At 39.7% G+C, this 19235-nt stretch overlaps 1 protein-coding gene and 1 non-coding gene across 2 annotated transcripts in view; both read left to right on the top strand.

Moving 5' to 3' along the window:
- The first annotated feature begins 10272 nt into the window (after window positions 1–10272).
- LOC137772982 (HLA class I histocompatibility antigen, alpha chain G-like) overlaps window positions 10273–19235 on the top strand; it is a 75005-nt gene continuing 66042 nt past the window's right edge. The window contains 1 exon segment of the mRNA XM_068557236.1: window positions 10273–10323. Within this exon segment, the coding sequence (XP_068413337.1) occupies window positions 10281–10323 (43 nt within the window). The 5' untranslated portion in view covers window positions 10273–10280.
- LOC137774308 (small nucleolar RNA SNORA70) lies at window positions 11955–12093 on the top strand. The gene has a single exon (XR_011075835.1). It is a non-coding gene; the product is annotated as a small nucleolar RNA SNORA70 (small nucleolar RNA).

Raw genomic sequence — 19235 nt, forward strand, 5'->3', positions numbered from 1 at the left:
AGTTGCTCCACGGTATGTGGGATCTTCCCGGACGAGACCTCGAACCCGTGTCCCCTGCATCGGCAGGCGGATTCTTAACCACTGCACCACCAGGGAAGCCCTGTCATATTGTCTTGATTACTGTAGCTTTGTAGTATACTCTGAAGTCAGGGAGTCTGATTCGTCCAGCTCCGTTTTTTTCCCTCAAGACTGCTTTGGCTATTCGGGGTCTTTTGTGTCTCCATACAAATTTTAAGATTTTTTAATTTTAGTTCTGTAAAAAATGCCATTGGGGGGCTTCCCTGGTGGCGCAGTGGTTGAGAATCTGCCTGCCAATGCAGGGGACACGGGTTCGAGCCCTGGTCTGGGAAGATCCCACATGCCGCGGAGCAACTGGGCCCGTGAGCCACAGTTGCTGAGCCTGCGCGTCTGGAGCCTGTGCTCCGCAACAAGAGAGGCCGCGATAGTGAGAGGCCCACGCACTGCGATGAAGAGTGGCCCCCGCTTGCCGCAACTGGAGAAAGCCCTCGCACAGAAACGAAGATCCAACACAGCCATAAATAAATAAATAAATAAATAAAATTAAAAAAAAAAAATAAGACAAAAAAAGTAAAATAACCCAAACGATTGAGTTGGGGAAATGAAACAACTATTTAAAAAAAAAAAAAAAGCCATTGGTAATTTGATAGGGATTGCATTGAATCTGTAGATTGCTTTGGGTACTATAGTCATTTTCACGATGTTGATTCTTCCAATCCAAGAACATGGTATATCTCTCCATCTGTTTGTATCATCTTTAATGTCTTTCATCAGTGTCTTATAGTTTTCTGCATACAGGTCTTTTGTCTCCCTAGGTAGGTTTATTCCTAGGTATTTTATTCTTTTTGTTGCAATGGTAAATGGGAGTGTTTCCTTAATTTCTCTTTCAGAATTTTGATCATTTGTGTATAGGAATGCAAGAGATTTCTGTGCATTAATTTTGTATCCTGCAACTTTACCAAATTCATGGATTAGCTCTAGTAGTTTTCTGGTGGCATTAGGATTCTCTATGTATAGTATCATGTCATCTGCAAACAGTGACAGTTTTACTTTTTCTTTTCCAATTTGTATTCCTTTTATTTCTGTTTCTTCTCTGATTGCTGTGGCTAGGACTTCCAAAATATGTTGAATAATAGTGGCGAGAGTGGACATCCTCATCTTGTTCCTGATCTTAGAGGAAATGCCTTCAGTTTTTCACTATTGATAATGATGTTTGCTATGGGTTTATTGTATATGGCCTTTATTACGTTGAGGTAGGTTCCCTGTATGCCCACTTCTTGGAGAGTTTTTATCATAAATGGGTGTTGTGTTGAATTTTGTCAAAAGCTTTTTCTGCATCTATTGAGATGATCATATGGTTTTTATTCTTCAATTTGTTAATATGGTGTATCACATTGATTGATTTGCGTATATTGAAGAATCCTTGCATCCCTGGGATAAATCCCACTTGATCGTGGTGTATGATCCTTTTAATGTGCTGTTGGATCCTGTTTGCTAGTATTTTGTTGAGGATTTTTGCATCTATATTCATCAGTGATATTGGTCTGTAATTTTCTTTTTTTGTAGTATCTTTGTCTGGTTTTGGTATCAGGGTGATGGTGGCCTCATAGAATGAGTTTGCGAGCGTTCCTTCCTCCACAATTTTTTGGAAGAGTTTGAGAAGGATGGGTGTTAGCTCTTCTCTAAATGCTTGGTAGAATTCACCTGTGAAGCCATCTGGTCCTGGACTTTTGTTTGTTGGTAGATTTTTAATCACAGTTTCAATTTCCTTACTTCTGATTGGTCTGTTCATATTTTCTGTTTCTTCCTGGTTCAGTCTTGGAAGGTTATACGTTTCTAAGAATTTGTCCATTTCTTCCAGGTTGTCCATTTTATTGGCATAGAGTTGCTTGTAGTAGTCTCTTAGGATGCTTTGTATTTCTGCCATGTCTGTTGTAACTTCTTCTTTTTCATGTCTAATTTTATTGATTTGAGTCCTCTCCCTCCTTTTCTTGATGAGTCTGGCTAATGGTTTATCAATTTTGTTTATGTTCTCAAAGAACCAGTTTTATTGATCTTTGCTGTTGTTTTCTATGTTTCTATTTCATTTATTTCTGCTCTGATCTTTATGATTTCTTTCCTTCTGCTAACTTTGGGTTTTGTTTGTTCTTCTTTCTCTAGTTCTTTCAGGTGTAGGAACCTAAGATTGTTTATTTGAGATTTTTCTTGTTTCTTGAGGTAGGATTGTATTGCTATAAACTTCCCTCTTAGAACTGCTTTTGCTGCATCCCATAGGTTTTGGATCATCATGTTTTCGTTGTCATTTGTCTCTAGGTATTTTTTGATTTCCTCTTTGATTTCTTCAGTGATCTCTTGGTTATTTAGTAACGTATTGTTTAGCCTCCATGTGCTTGTGTTTTTTATGTTTTTTTCACTGTAATTGATTTCTAATCTCATAGCGTTGTGGTCAGAAAAGATGCTTGATATGATTTCAGTTTTCTTAAATTTACTGAGGCTTGATTTGTGACCAAGATGTGATCTGTCCTGGAGAAGGTTCCGTGTGCACTTGAGAAGAAAGTGTAATCTGCCGTTTTTGGATGGACTGTCCCATAAATACCAATTAAATCTATCTGGTCTATTGTGTCATTTAAAGCTTGTGATTCCTTATAATTTTCTGTTTGGATGATCTGTCCCTTGGTGTAAATGAGGTGTTAAAGTCCCCCACTATTATTGTGTTACTGTTGATTTCCTCTTTTATAGCTGTTAGCAGTTGCCTTATGTATTGAGGTGCTTCTATGTTGGGTACGTATATATATATATATATATATATATATATATATATATATATGTATATTTATATATATATATATATATACACATACACATATATATGTATATGTGTGTGTGTATGTATATATATATACATATATATATATATATGTATATATATATATATATATATATATATATATATATATATATATATATAAAATTGTTATATTTTCTTTTTGGATTTATCCCTTGATCATTATGTAGTGTCCTTCCTTGTCTCTTGCAACATTCTTTATTTTAAAGTCTATTTTATCTGATCTGAATATTGCTACTCCAGCTTTCTTTTGATTTCCATTTGCATGGAATATCTTTTTCCATTCCCTCACTTTCAGTCTGTATGTGTCCCTAGGTCTGAAGTGGGTCTCTTGTAGACAAGCATATAGATGGGTCTTGTTTTTGTATCCATTCAGTGAGCCTGCGTCTTTTGGTTGGAGCATTTAATCCATTGACGTTTAAGGTAATTATCAATATGTATGTTCCTATGACCATTTTCTTTATTGTTATGGGTTTGTTTTTGTAGGTCCTTTTCTTCTCTTGTGTTTCCCACTTAGAGAAGTTCCTTTAGCATTTGTTGTAGAGCTGGTTTGGTGGTGCTGAATTCTCTTAGCTTTTGCTTGTCTGTAAAGCTTTTGATTTCTCCATTGAATCTGAATGAGATCCTTGCCAGGTAGAGTAATCTTGGTTGTAGGTTCTTCCCTTTTATCACTTTAAATATATCATGCCACTCCCTTTAAATATATCATGCCACTCCTTTCTGGCTTGTAGAGTTTCTGCTGAGAAATCAGCTGTTAACCTTATGGGAGTTCCCTTGTAAGTTATTTGTTGTTTTTCCCTTGTTGCCTTCAATAATTTTTCTTTGTTTTTAATTTTTGTCAATTTGGTTACTGTGTGTCTCAGCGTGTTTCTCCTTGGGTTTATCCTGCCTGGGACTCTCTGCACTTCCTGGACTTGGGTGGCTATTTCCTTTCCCATGTTAAGGAAGTTTTTGACTATAATCTCTTCAAATATTTTCTCGGGTCCTTTCTCTCTCTCTTCTCCTTCTGGGACCCCTATAATGTGAATGTTGTTGCAGTTAATGTTGTCCCAGAGGTCTCTTAGACTGTCTTCATTTCTTTTCATTCTTTTTTCTTTATTCTGTTCTGCAGCAGTGAATTCCACCATTCTGTCTTCCAGGTCACTTATCCGTTGTTCTGCCTCAGTTATTCTGCTATTGATTCCTTCTAGTGTATTTTTCATTTCAGTTATTGTATTGTTCATCTCTGTTCTTTCTTCTAGGTCTTTGTTAAACATTTCTTGCATATTCTTGATCTTTGCCTCCATTCTTTTTCCGAGGTCCTGGATAATCTTCACTATCATTATTCTGAATTCTTTTTCTGGAAGGTTGCGTATCTCCACTTCATTTAGTTGTTTTGCTGGGGTTTTATCTTGTTCCTTCATCTGGTACAAAGTCCTCTGCCTTTTCATTTTGTCTATCTTTCTGTGAATGTGGTTTTCCGTCCACAAGCTTCAGAATTGTAGTTCTTCTTGCTTCTGCTCTGCACGTATGTCTTTAAATTGTCATACCATCTGTATTAGTAGGACAGATTTCTGGAAACTGAGCTACTGAGTCAAAAGGCATGGAAATTTAAAATTCTAATTGTCTTCTAGTTTCCTTCCCATAAGGTTGTACCGATTCCTGCCCACACCAGCATATTATGAGATAGTCTGTTTGCTTACAGTGGAGCCACTGTTGACATTTTCATATTTAAAAATTTTTGCTTATTTTTTTCATTAAAATTGTGATGATTGCATAACAGGTCTTGTTCTGCAGGTGACATACATTTTCCAGTCTTTTATTAGCAGATGGGCATTTACTTAGTTTCCTGTTGTTACTTAGTTTCCTTTCTTTTGCCTTAGTTTCCTCTTTATTTTATTTTGCTGCTGCATAAATAGTGTTAGACTAAAGATTCTCTGAACATTTGTCCTTATGTGCTAGTGGATTCATTACTGTGAAAACGGTTCCGGGGTTGAAGGGTATTATTTACAATCAGCTCTCTGTATCTGTGGCTTCTGTATCTGTAGGTTCTGCATCTGTGGATACAGAGGGCTGCCATTTTTTAGAAGGGATTTGAGCATCAGTGGATTTTGGTATCTGTGTGGAACAACTGTAGTACTAATTTTTATGGATATTTCATTGCTGCATTTTTTTCTTTTTTTTTTCTTTTGGTTGTGTTGGGTCTTTGTTGCTGCACGTGGGCTTTCTTTAGTTGCGATGAGCGGGGGCTTCTCTTCATTGTGGTGTGTGGGCTTCTCACTGCGATGGCTTCTCTTGTTGCAGAACATGGGCTCTAGGTGTGCGGGCTGCAGTAGTTGTGGCACTTGGGCTCTGTAGTTGTGGCTCGTGGTCTCTAGAGTGCAGGCTCAGTAGTTTTGGTGCATGGGCTTAGTTGCTCTGTGGCATCTGGTATCTTCCCGGACCAGGGCTCAAACCTGTGGCCCCTGCATTGGCAGGCAGATTCTTAACCACTGCACCACCAGGGAAACCCCCTTACTGCTTTTTAAGAAGGCTGTTATTCTTTACATTTACCTTGGCAGCAGTGTATGAGCTTTCCCCTTTCCCGCGTCCCCAGGAGAGAGAGTTATTATCTGTTTTTATTTTTTTTCTGGCCAGTAAAAAATGTCTTGGTTATTTGAATTACACTTTTTCTTACTTAGTAATTTTGAATATCTTTTTGTTGTTATTGTTTGTTTGTTTGTTATTGGGATTTGTTTTCTGTGCATTTCCAATCCTGTCTTTTGCCTGTTTTTCCTGTTGGGTTGTCTGTCTTTTGCTTATCAATTTATACATACATGCATACACACACTTGACATACTGTCCTCATTAAGAAATCTAGCCTGACCCTCAGATTCTAATTTACTTTCCTAGGTTTTCTTACAGTGTTTTTTATTTTTTTCATTTAAGTCTTTATCTTTGTTTTTTTGTGTTTTTTTAAAAAATTAATTAATTAATTAATTAATTTATTTATGTCTGTGTTGGGTCTTCGTTTCTGTGCGAGGGCTTTCTCTAGTTGTGGCGAGTGGGGGCCACTCTTCATCGCGGTGCGCGGGCCTCTCACTGTCGCGGCCTCTCTTGTTGCAGAGCACAGGCTCCAGACGCGCAGGCTCAGTAGTTGTGGCTCACGGGCCTAGTCGCTCCACGGCATGTGGGATCTTCCCAGACCAGGGCTCGAACCCGTGTCCCCTGCATTGGCAGGCAGATTCTCAACCACTGCGCCACTAGGGAAGCCCTTTATCTTTGTTTTTTAAAATATGATGTAAAGAGAAGATCTTTATTTTTCTCTAGAGCAGTGCTGTCCAGTAGAAATAAAATGCAAGATACTTATGTAATTTTAAGTTTTCTAGTCAAAGCTGCATTAAAAAAAAGTAAAAAGAAGTGAAATTAATTGTAATAATATTTTATTTCACCAACTTAACCCATTATATCAAAAATATTTTTACATGTGATCCATTTTAAACAATTATTAGTGGGATAGTTTATGTTTTCTCAGACTAAGTCTTTGAAATCCAATGTATATTTTACACTCATATCAAATCTCAATTCTAGACTAGGCCCATTTTAGGTGCTTAGTGGCCACATGAGGCTAGTTGTTACTGTTGAATAGCATGCATTAGATGGCTTAGATGGATGGCTAGTTGTACTAGCTACATTTATTAAATAATCATTCTCTTTTCATTGAATTAAACTATCACACTTGTCATATCTGAAATTCTTTCATAGTGAGATCTGTTTCTGGATTTTTGATTCTATATTCTAATCTTCTATTTATCTCTTCTTACACCAACACCATAGATTTTATTTCATTGATTTTATAGTATTTTCTGAAATCTAGACAGGCAAGTCTCTCTTTCCTGTTATTTTTATACTTTTTCTTAGATGTTTTTGGACATGTATTCCCTATACACTCTGAAATCATTTTTTACTGTTCTCTCCCGTGAAAGAAAAAGAGAAAAACCTATTGTGATTCTAAACGGAAAAACATTAAATGTATAATTTAACTTGGGTATTGTTGGTATTTTTTATGTGTCTTCCCAGCCAAGAATGTGGTTTGTTTTCCATTTATTTAGGTCTTGTTTTATTTCTTCAGTAAGATCTTCATTTTTAAAAAAAAATTTATTTAATTTTGGCTGTGCTGGGTCTTTGTTGCTGTGCACGGGCTTTCTCTAGTTCCTACGAGTGGGGGCTACTCTTCATTGTGGTGCGCGAGTTTCTCACTGTGGTGGCTTCTCTTGTTGTGGAGCTCGGGCTCTAGGCGAGCGGGTTTCAGTAGTTGTGGCACACGGGCTCAGTAGTTGTGGCTCGTGGGCTCTAGAGTGCAGGCTCAGTAGTTGTGGCGTATGGGCTTAGTTGCTCCACGGCATGTGGGATCTTCCCAGACCAGGGCTCCAACCCGTGTCCCCTGCATTGGCAGGTGGATTCTCGACCACTGTGCCACCAGGGAAGTCCCAAAATCTTCATTTTTAAAAAACAGATTCATTTAGCATTTTTTTGGCTGTTATGAGTGGAGATTTTCCCCCAGTTTCTGATAAGCATACCAGGTGCTTCATTGCTTGGATAAAGAAGTAAGAAATAATTGATATTTGACTATTTCTTATATCTAGACCCCCGTCACAATCTCTTACTAATAGTAGTAAATTTTTAATTATAGAGTTCATTTAAGTATTAACTGGCACTCCGTGTTTTCATAGGTTTCCCCAGACAATTCTTGTGCATTTGGCCAGAGAAGCTCATTTGAGATCTGCTAATCTGTATGCTAAAGATTCTCAAAATTTGTTTCTGGCTTATATGTCTCTCCTGAAACTCACACATCTGGAGCTCAACATGTATGAACTGAGATTTTTCCCTCTCACTCACAGCTAATGTGTTACTGAGTTCCAGGAATTCTTCTTAACTGCTGCCCTTCTCTCCCTCCCTAGAGTATCAAAGAACTTGTAGGTATTTAAAAAACTACTGCAGAGATTAAAGGGTCTCAATTTATAGAGCCTTCAGAAGTAAATTTCCCTGCCCTTTACATCACCTGTGAAGGTGCTCTTTTGGTTTGAATTGCTCAGTCATTCTGTTGCTCTCACGAGTACCCCTTTCCATGTGCTAATACAGTTACTAGCGTTGATATCTATCCTTTTCTGTCTGAGAAGATAAAAAAATCCTAAATCCTAGGGCACATAGAAGGAAAACATGTACTGGGAGGGGGGTATGTATTAGTTTCCTAGGGTTGCTATAACAAGGTATCACAAACTGGTGGCTTAAAAGAACAAAATTTATTCTCTCACAGGTCTGGAGGAAGACTGAAATCAAGGTGTTGGTCAGGTTGATTGCTTCTGGAGGCTCTGAGGGAGAATCTGTTCCATGCCTCTCTCCTAGCTTCTTGTGGTGGCTGGCAATACTTTGTGTTCCTTGGCAGTCTCTTTCTCCACTGTCACATGGTGTTCTCTGTGTGTGTGTGTGTGTGTGTCTGTGTGTCTGTGTCTGTGTCCAAAATTCCCTCTTCTAAAAAAAGAACATCAGTCATTGGATTAATGCCCATCTTAATCCAGTATGCCCTCATTTTAACTTGATTACATTTACAAGGACCCTATTTCCAAATAAGATTGCATTCTGAGGTTCCTAGTGGACATGAATTTTGGGGGGACACTATTCAACCCAATATAGGGTATAAATTTTAAATTTCACTGGTGTCTGTAGACACTTCACCAGAGAGAAGTTTACATGACACTGCAATATCCAGATGTCCTTGATGTAGACATTGAGTTGGTCAGTGGACTAGTCAGATTGTAGAACCATGGCTGCTACTTGTTCATATGCAAATATTTGGTTATGGGAAGCTAAGAGAATTAGTACTAAGTAGGAGAAGTTGAAAATAGTAACTGGCATAAAGATGATTTTTCTAACCACTTTTACGTATGCTCTCATTGTCAGCTGAGCCTGGGAAATTTGCCACTTTTGATCATCTGACTCTGTGTCATGATACCACCTTGCTTGATTACTTGGTGCCAAGGGGATCATACCAGAGGTCATCCCTGGTATTCTTTGGTCTGTAGGCAAAGCCTTTTTCAAATCACACAAGTGCAAGATGTGCTTATCTAAGTGACACTTCAGTAGAGGAATCATGGGATTGTCAAGCTCTCCTCCACTCCCCTTGCTTGATATGCATAGAAGAGGCACTTTTACCTCCAGGAAAGATTGCAGAATTTGGTTTTCTTGATTCTCAAGCTGGCTCTATTTTAGGGAGGGGACCAAAAGGAGAAGTGGCTTCTCCTAGTACAGTGAGTATGTAGTAGGTATTCTATAAATGTTTGTTGAATTAAAGAATCTTTTTCTCATAGGGGTAGCTGTTGGCATAATACATAGCTAATATTTATCTATATAGTGCTTTGTCTCCTTTGACTTCCACAACATTAGTATGTGGAAGGTTTTATTACTCCAGCTCTCCCCACTGCCAAATTATCATCCATCAGAACTAAGTTTTTGTTATTTGTAGTTCCCTAAATCTAGTGCCCTATTTCACAGCTTGATGCCTTTGTTTTCCTGGATTCCTCTTAATCTTGCTCCCACCTCCAAGTTGTTAATATTTTTCTTTGGAAAACTTCTGTACTTTTATAGTGTTCTTGAACTATTGATGTTTTTTACATCTGTCCTCCACTGGAGTAGGAGCTACTTGAGAGCAGAAATTGTCTTTGTTTTCCCATTGCTTCACAGTGTCTGACACACAGGAAGCCTTAGCTTAAAGAAGGAGATCAAGGCTTGGAATGAATGAGTAATTTGCCTGAGGTCACACAGCTGGTGTATGGCAGAGCCAGAGGAGAATCTAGATCCTTAACCACTCAAGAACTAGAAAGAAGAAAACACTGCACGGGTGTCAGGAGACCCAAGGACTAACCTTGAGTTGGCAGCTCTTGTGTCATCCTACCTAGGTGAGCTTCTTTACCTTTATGGTATCAATATTTCGGTTCTTGTTTGTAATGCTCTTTTTAGGACCATCAGTCAAAGGTTCTTTTTGTATGCATTTCTTCCAAGGAAATTGAAAAAGTCTCAACTCCCTATCGATACCTTTTAAGATAAATCGCTGAAGAGAACTGTTGGCTATAATGAAGGTATGGAGAATTTCCTTTTCTGGCTCAAGAGTATCCCTCCTATGAGGAGTTCAGACTAGGTGCTCTATAAGGCCCTTTTGGATTTTATATTGCAAGTCTTTCTACCTCACCTGAATGCTCTCCATTAATGACTCCACTACCCTTTATTCTTTCTTTCCCTCATCTTCATGTTGCGATGGAACGTTTCCTCAGGAGCGACCACCTTCTGCTCTCCATGGTCCTGAAAAGATGTCTCTGGGTTTTCTGAAAGTTTCTGTTTCCCAAATGCAAATTTGAGTTTTGATTGGTTCTTGAAGAAAAAGAAGATGGCAGATGACCTGCTAATGACTTACTGGAAAACACAGGAGAATGAAAGGCACTACCCAGGTGGTAGAGTCAGATCTTCTGTTATTTTGCATTTCTCCATCTCTCCCTCTTTCTTTTGGCTGCCTCAGTGAGTCCAACTCTGCTTCTCTTGTTGCTGAGGTCTCAGACCTTATGATTTACTCTAGAGGTGCTGGCAGAACTGAGCTCAGATTTAGGATTAAGGAGATTAGGACTGGAGAAGAATTAGGTAGGTTCCAGAGGCTGATGGGTTTATCTGTCAGAGAGACTTCAGGAGCTCTGTATCTCTCACACTCAGACCTTTGTCCACTCTGGGAGCAACACAGTGTTGTCACTGATCATGCCCTGATTCACTTCAGTGAATCCCTGAGGAACTAGAATGTCCTCCCTCCCATCCTAAGAATTCCACTGCTTAGGAAGTGACCCAAAAGTGATAGCCTCTAAAATCCTCTCCCTGTTCCCATAGAGCACCGCAGAAAGATTCCAGGTGGAGATCCTGACCCTTAGGATGTGAAACTACTGGGATGAGATTTTTTTTTCTTCCTTTTTTTTTTTAAAGGGCATTTTCTTTGCTGTTGATATCCAGTGCTTCACTGCTTTGTTAATTATGTTGTAATTCCTCTCCTGTATCCCTCCCATTTAATTAATTGCCAGTTTCTGACATTTCTAAACATCTTAGCTGTCCCCTCCTTCCTTTTCCACTTTGACTGTCCTATTTCAGGCCCTTCCTATACTGTGGCAGCTGACTCCCTACCTTTATCTGAGCATTTGGTCTCACTCCCTTGCCTCACTCCCAGTCTTTCCTCTGTACTGCCTCCTCGGTGATATTTCTGACTCAGAACTCTGTAGTATTCCCCTACTCAGTCATCTTTGATGATGACTTTTATCCTTCACTGATTGGGTAAGACCTAAATCTCTCTGGAATGGCTTACAAGGCTCTTTATGATCTTGTCCAATGGGCTGTCCTAACTTTATAGGTGGGAGATTTGTGAGGAAGAACAGACCACTTGTAGAGAAATAGACACTGCATCTTTGTGCACTTAGGTATATGGGGGATTCCATATGTGGTCCCATTCAAATGTAAGGAGAGAAAGTTTAAAACAGCTTTCTACAGTCTTTGTTTTGGCTGGTGAAAGGAGCAAAGTGATCCTTCTCGTTTGTCAAACTGAGCACTTTCTAGGGAAGCCAAGATCTTTGCAAACTGCTCATGGAAATTACTCTTTCTCTTTGCAGTAGAGGTGGGCCATGGACCACTGAGGACACTTATTAAGCATGTACTCATCAAATATTGAAGGAAGAGTCCATCAGTAGCAAACTTTTATTGAGAGACTGTGTTAGGCATTGTGCTAGGTCCCATGGATACCAGTGAACAAGACAGACATAGTCCCTTCAGGAATCTGAGGTCATAGCTGGGAAAAGAGACAGCTAATTCCAGAATGTTTCTCCAGAGATATAGCCACTTCCAAACTAACTGTAGTCTTGATCATAACTCCTTTATTTTTTATTTTTTTCGTAACTCCTTTAGAGTTATTGTTTTCATAGTCTTTTTTCTTTTATCAGTCTTTATAGTGCTTCCTCTTTTTTGCTTTCAAATCAGAATTTAACAAAGCTTTTATTGGCCCGGCTGACCTATGTAGCAACAATCTTCCCTTTGCTGCAGTGAGAGAAGTGGTCTGCATTTATTTTACTTTCCTCAATTCTCATCTTTCCCCATGGGGGCCCAGTGTGCAATGGCTGCAAACAGCAGCCTCCTCGGTAGTGTATGCAGCCTGTTGCCTGAATGGGTTGCCCTAAGGGACCTTGGAGACAGCCCTTTCCAGTGGACATTCATGACTGGCATGCTGTCCCCAGTCTAGGCTCCAGACAGGTATGTGCGGTGTCTTTGGAAAGCCCCAGGGCACAGTGGCCAGGGTCCACATTGGCCAAATCATAATGTCCATCCACACCAAGCTGCAGAACAAGGAGCATGTGATTGAGGCCCTCCGCAGGGCCAAGTTCAAGTTCCCTGGCCACGAGAAGATCCACATCTCCAAGAAGTGGGGATTTACTGTTTAATGGGGATGAATTTGAAAACATGGTGGCAGAAAAGTGGCTCATCCCGGATAGCTGTGTGGTCAAATGCATCCCTAATTGTGGCCCCTGGACAAATGGTGGGCCCTGCACTCTTGAGAGCTTTGGCGCTGTCCCCTCCTTACTCATGCCCACCAATAAATCCCACTTTCCTGTCAAAAAAAAAATTCTCATCTTTCTTTGACTTCTGCAGTCCCACTTCTTCTCGCCACTTAATTTACACTGTCTTCCAGTGGTCCTCAGAGGCCTTTCCTTAGTCTTCTCTATGGCACCTAACACCGCTCATGGTGCTCCCTCCTTAGTCTCAGAGCACTGTTGGATACCGTCCAGTCTGCTCAGTCTCTCCCTTTGTCCCCACCACCTCTTCCCCCTGCCCCCTCCACTTGCCTCTCCCATGAACCTCTAACAGACTCTTCCTCAACACCCTCCTCACATTCCCAAGATAAGCTGAGTCAAACTTTGAAGTGAAAAGAAAGTTTTATTTGGACATCATCTGCATTTTTTTTAACATCTTTATTGGAGTATAATTGCTTTACAATGGTGTGTTAGTTTCTGCTTTATAGCAAAGTGAGTCAGCTATACATATACATATATCCCCATATCTCCTCCCTCTTGCATCTCCCTCCCACCCTCCCTATCCCACCCCTCTAGGTGGTCACAAAGCACCGAGCTGATCTCCCTGTGCTATGCGGCTGCTTCCCACTACCTATCGGTTTTACATTTGGTAGTGTACATATGTCCATGACACTCTCTCACTTCGTCCCAGCTTACCCTTCCCCCTCCCCGTGTCCTCAAGTCCATTCTCTACGTCTGCGTCTTTATTCCTGTCCTGCCCCTAGGTTCTTCAGAACCATTTTTTTTTTTTAAGATTCCATATATATGTGTTAGCATACAGTATTTGTTTTTCTCTTTCTGACTTACTTCACTCTGTCTAGGTACATCCACCTCACTACAAATAACTCAATTTCGTTTCTTTTTATGAGCCCCACTCTTGCCAACACCTTGATTGCAGCCTTGTAGGCACCCTGAAATAGATGACCCAGCTTATGCTGTGGTTGGATTGCTGACCCACAGAAACTGTGAGATGCTGTGAGATCCTCTTGTTTGGGATAATTTGTTATGCAGTAATAGATAATATATTGCAGATGTACGGAAATGCCAGCTGCCCAATAACTGGAGGCCTGGGGGCCCATGGCAAATTATAGACTCCTTTGCCAAGTGTTAAAAACACCACTGATCCAACTGGATGGTGATTTCTTGCAGCCCCACTCGCTGGGAGAAGAAGGAACCCCAGATTCTAATTAGCTTATTATTCAGGCTACCCAGCATGAGTTCGCAGTGTTATTCTCAGACAGTTCTGCTTCTTGCATCATAAAGATAATAGAACAACACTAGAGTGAATTAATGAGGTTAGGACAGTGGGTTATAGACCCCCTTATGTAGGGATGTGTTTTTCTAGACACTTGAAATCTCACTATGAGGAGAAAGAGTTGTTGAAGGTACTAAATAAACTTAAGAGAAAGGAGTTTCGAAGAAAATGTCAGTATCTTAACTAAGAAGTAATTTTGTGACCTCAAAGGGCAGGAAACAGGAAGCTGTAGGTAAGCTGTGCTAGAAGTGAAGGCTGATTTCTAACCAAATAAATTTCAAGAGAAAAAAACAAAAAGAAGAGAGGGAATCAGTAAGTTAGGAGACATAGCAACCAAAATCAATGAGTACATCTCTTTGGATCCTGGTTTAAACACCTCAGTTGTTAAGAAAAAAATATAATTAGGGAAGTGTGAACATGCACTGAATGTTTGATGATGTTAAGAATTGTTATTTTTAGAAATGATACTGTAATTATGAAATTTATAAAATTAATTTTAGGGATACATTAAAAATATTACAGATGAAATGATATATCTATAATTTTGTTTAAAATATCCAGCATGTACTGTGGGGAGAACTAGGTGGGAATATAAATGATGCAAGGTTGATTCCAACTATATGACATATGGAAAAGGCAAAACTACAGAGACAAGAAAACCTAGTGGTAACTGGTGGGGTGGGGTGGGGTGAGGTAGGGAGATAAATAGGCAGAACACAGAGGATTTTTAGGGCAATGAAAATGCTTTGTATGCTATAATAATAATGAATATATATCATACATTTGTTCAAACCATAGTATGTACAACTCCAAGAGTGAACACTGAGGAAAACTATGGACTTCATGATTATGATGTGTTCATCCTTGGTAAAAAATGTACCATTCTGGTGAGTGGTGTTGATAATGGGGGAGACTGTGTAAGTGTGGGGGCAGAGGGTGTATGGAAAATCTCTGTACCTTCCTCTCAATTTTGTTGAAAATCTAAAACTTTTCTAAAACAATAAAATCTTCTAAAAAATTAAAAAAAAATACACATACAAAGCAAAAAAAACCCCAAAAAGCAAAATAAAACCTGTTCAGTAGAAGGACTCAATAGCAGAATTGAGCAGGCAGAAGAAAGAATTTGAGGATAGTTCAATAGAGTTTATCTGGTATGAAGAACTGGAAGAAATAAGAATAAAAAAATATGAACAGAGCCTCAGATACTGTGGGACAACATCAATACCAACATATGCATAATAGGAGTCTCAGAAAAGGAGGAAAGAGAAAAAGCAGAAAAAATAAAGAAATAAAGGCTTGAAACTTCCCAAATTTGATGAGAAACTTGAATCTGTACACTCAGGAGATGTATCAAACTCCAAGTAAGATGATCCACACCAAGACACATTATGGTCAAAAGATCGTGAACAAAAGAAAAGAGAAAAATTTGCAAGCAGTAGGAGAAAAAGCTCATTACATATTAAACACACACCCACACACAATAAGAATAACAGCTAACTTCTCATCAGAAACAATAGAGGCCAGAAAGCATTGATACATTCAAAATGAAAAGCAAAATAAAGCTAAACAAAAACACAGAAACCACCAAATAACCTGTTAACAAAGAATCCTATATCTAGCAAAACTATGATTTGAAACTGAAGACAAAGACATTCCCAAAGACACTGAGAGGATTTATTGCTAGCAGATCTGTTTTACAAGAAATACTATAGTTAAGTTCTTTAGGCTGAGAAGAAATGACACCAGACAATAACCCCAATCTGCATGAAAAAAACAAAGAGCACCAGGAAAGGTAATATGAACATAATTATGAAAAACATTATAAATTTATTTTTATCTTTTCTTATCTGACTTAAATTATATAAAGCAATAATAAATTTATTGCGTTGGGCTTACAACATCTTCAGATGTAATATATATTCATGTGAATAATTGGACAAAGGATGGAGGAAGGAATGGAACTCTTTTGGAGTAAGGAAATGACAAAAATGGTAATTTGAATCCACAAGAGGAAGAGTACTGGAAATGCTAAATACAGAGTTTAAAATGAAAGGCTCAAGTATGTTTTTTCTGTTTTCTCAACTTCTTTAAAAGAAAATTACATAACTCAATATTTATGACGCTATGTTACTAATATAGCTATGTAATATATATGACAATAACACGAAGGAGAGGAGTCATAACAAAACTATATCAGAGCAAGGTTTCTGTGCTTACTGGAATTAAATTAGTATTTATCCGAAGTATACTGTGATATGTTAAGGTAGAGATTGTAATTCCTAAAGAAACCACTATAAAATAATTCAGAATTACACTTAGAAATGAACAAAATAATTTATATGGCTCATAGCAAAATATCTACCTAATATAAGACAATAAAGAAGGAACAGAGGAACAAAAAGACATGAGATACATAAAAAAATGAAAAAAACATGGTAAACAAATCCACTCAGATAAAAAATAACATTAAATGTGAATGGATTAAACATACATAGTTTTCTGTGCTACATAATAAGTGATCACAAACCTGGCCCCCAAATCAACACACATTTATTATCTCACAATTTCTGTGGGTCAGGACTCCAAGTATACCTCAGCTGGGTTCTCTGCAAGGCTGTATTAAGGTGTCAGTTGTGTTCTTAGCTGGAGGATTGACTGTAAGATCCACTTCCACACTCACTAAGGACGTCAGTAGAATTCAGTTCCCTGTGGTTATAAGACTGAGGGACTTGACTTCTTGCTGGTTGTTGGCTGGAGGTTGCCCTCAGCTCCTATTAGCCACCCTCAGCTCCTTGTCACATGAGACTCTCAACATGGCTGCTGCTTCAAAGCCAGCACAGGAGAGTGTCTCAAGAAAGTCTACTAGCAAAACAGACTCTGTAGCAATGTGATCATAGGCATGACATCCCATCACTTTTGCCATATTCTCTCCGTTAGAAACAAGTCAAAGGTCCCAGAGACAGTCGAGGGGAGGGTTATAATAAAAGGGCATAAATATTAGAAAATGAGGATCATTAGGGGTCATCTTAGAGTTTGCCACAGAGAGAACTTATTTAACCTGATAAAGAGCACTTATGAAAAACCTGACATCTTAATGGTGAAAGAATGAATGCTTTCCCCCAAGATTGAGAACAAGGTATGTCTGCTGCCACCATTTCTATAAGCATTGTACTAGAGGTTATAGCTAGTGCAATTAGAAAAAAAAAAAAAAAGACATCTACTTTGGAAAGGAAGAAATAACACTATCTTTATTTGAAAATAATGTGATCCTGCATTTTGAAAACCCTAAAGTACCCTCCCAAACACACAGATTACTGGAATGAATAAATTAATTCAGCCAGGTACTACAGTACAAGATTGTGGCAGATAGATTCTAAGGTAGCCCCTATAGTCCCTGCCTCCTGGTGTTCATTCATTTGTGTGATAACTTACACTTGAGGCTCTTGACCAATAGACTATGGCCAGGGTTATGGGATATCACTTATGTGATTACATTACATAGGATTGTCACGTCTAAGAAAGAGGCTTTCTTCTCTAGTGGCTTTGATGAAGCAAGCAGCCATGTTGGGAGGAATATGGAAAGTAATTGAGGGCTGCTTCTTGGAGCTTGGGTGGCCTCTGGTCAGCAATCAGCAACAAGCTGAAGCCCTTCTTCCTATAGCCACATGGAATTGAATTCTGCCAACAGTTTGGGAGCTTGAAAGCAGATCCTTCTCTTGTCAAGTCTTGAGATGGCCAATACCTTGATTGCAGGCTTGTGAGGCCCTAAGCAGAGGACCCACTAATCTGTGCCCAGATTCCTGCCCCACAAAGCCTGCAAGATAATAAATGTTTATGGTTTTAGCCATTGAATTGATGGTAATATTGTTAGGCATTAGTAGAAATGTAATATGTATTTTAGTACCTGAAAGTGGGATATTGCTATAACAAAGACCTACAAATGGAATAGCAGGTTTGGAACCAGGCAGTTGGTAGAGGCTAGGAGAATTTTAAGCATGGTGGGGGACTTCCCTGGTTGTGCAGTGGTTAAGACTCTGTGCTCCCAATGCAGGGGGCCCGGGTTTGATCCCTGGTCAGGGAACTAGATCCCACATGCATGCTGCAACTAAGAGTTCATATGCCTCAACTAAGGAGCCTGTGAGTTGTAACTAAGGAGCCCGCCTGCTGCAACTGAGACCTGGTGCAACCAAATAAATGAATAAATATTAAAAAAAAAAAAAAGCATGGTGGAGGGAAGTCCCTGGTGGTCCAGTGGTTAGGACTCAGTGCTTTCACAGGAAGGGAAAGGAAAGGAAAGGAAGAAAGAAAAAGAAAAAGAAGGAAGGAAAGAAGGAAGGAAGAGAAAGAAAGGGAAGAAAAGAAAAAGGGAGGAAGGAAGGAAGGGAAGGCTCCCTCTTGTGAGAGCACTGGAATCACAGATAACTGCTGAACAACCATTGACAGGAAGACACTGGAACTCACCAAAAAAGATACCCCACATCCAAAGATAAAGGAGAAGCCACAATGAGACGGTAGGAGGGGGGCAATCACAATAAAATCAAATCCCATAACTGCTGGGTGGATGACTCACAAAATGGAGAACACTTATAACAAAGAAGTCCACCCACTGGAGTGAAGGTTCTGAGCCCCATGTCAGGCTTCCCAAGCTGGGGGTCTGGCAACGGGAGGAGGAATTCCCAGAGAATCAGATTTTGAAGGCTAGTGGGATTTGATTGCAGGACTTCGACAGGACTGGGGGAAACAGACTCCACTCTTGGAGGGCACACACACAGTGATGTGTGCATCAGGACCTGGGGGAAGGAGCAATGACCCCATAGGAGACTGAAGCAGACCTACCTGCAAGTGTTGGAGGGTCTCCTGCAGAGGCGGAGGGTAGCTGTGCTCACCGTGGGAACAAGGACACTGGCAGCAGAGGTTCTGGGAAGTGCTCCTTGGCGTGAGCCCTCCCGGAGTCCACCATTAGCCCCACCAAAAAGCCTGCAGGCGCCAGTGCTGGGTCAGGCCAAACAACCAACAAGGAGGGAACTCGGCCCCACCCATCAGCAGACAAGCGAACTAAAGTTTTACTGATGTCTGCCTGCCAGAGCAACACCCAGCTCTACCCACCACCAGTCCCTCCCATCAGGAAGCTTGCACAAGCCTCTTAGATAGCATCATCCACCAGAGGGCAGACAGCAGAAGGAAGAAGAACTACAATCCTGCAGCCTGTGGAACGAAAACCACATTCACAGAAAGACAAACAAAATGAAAAGGCAGAGGACTGTACCAGATGAAGGACCAAGATAAACCCCAGAAAAACATCTAAATGAAGTGGAGATAGGCAACCTTCAAGAAAAAGAATTCACAATAATGATAGTGAAGATGATCCAGGACCTCAGAAAAAGAATGGAGGCAAAGATCGAGAAGATGCAAGAAATGTTTCACAAAGACCTAGAAGAATTAAAGAATAATAAAAAAAAAGAAATGAGCAATACAATAACTGAAATGAAAAATACACTAGAAGGAATCAATAGCA

This window comes from Eschrichtius robustus, chromosome 12, assembly GCF_028021215.1.
Source record: "Eschrichtius robustus isolate mEscRob2 chromosome 12, mEscRob2.pri, whole genome shotgun sequence".
NCBI classification, from domain to species: domain Eukaryota; kingdom Metazoa; phylum Chordata; class Mammalia; order Artiodactyla; family Eschrichtiidae; genus Eschrichtius; species Eschrichtius robustus.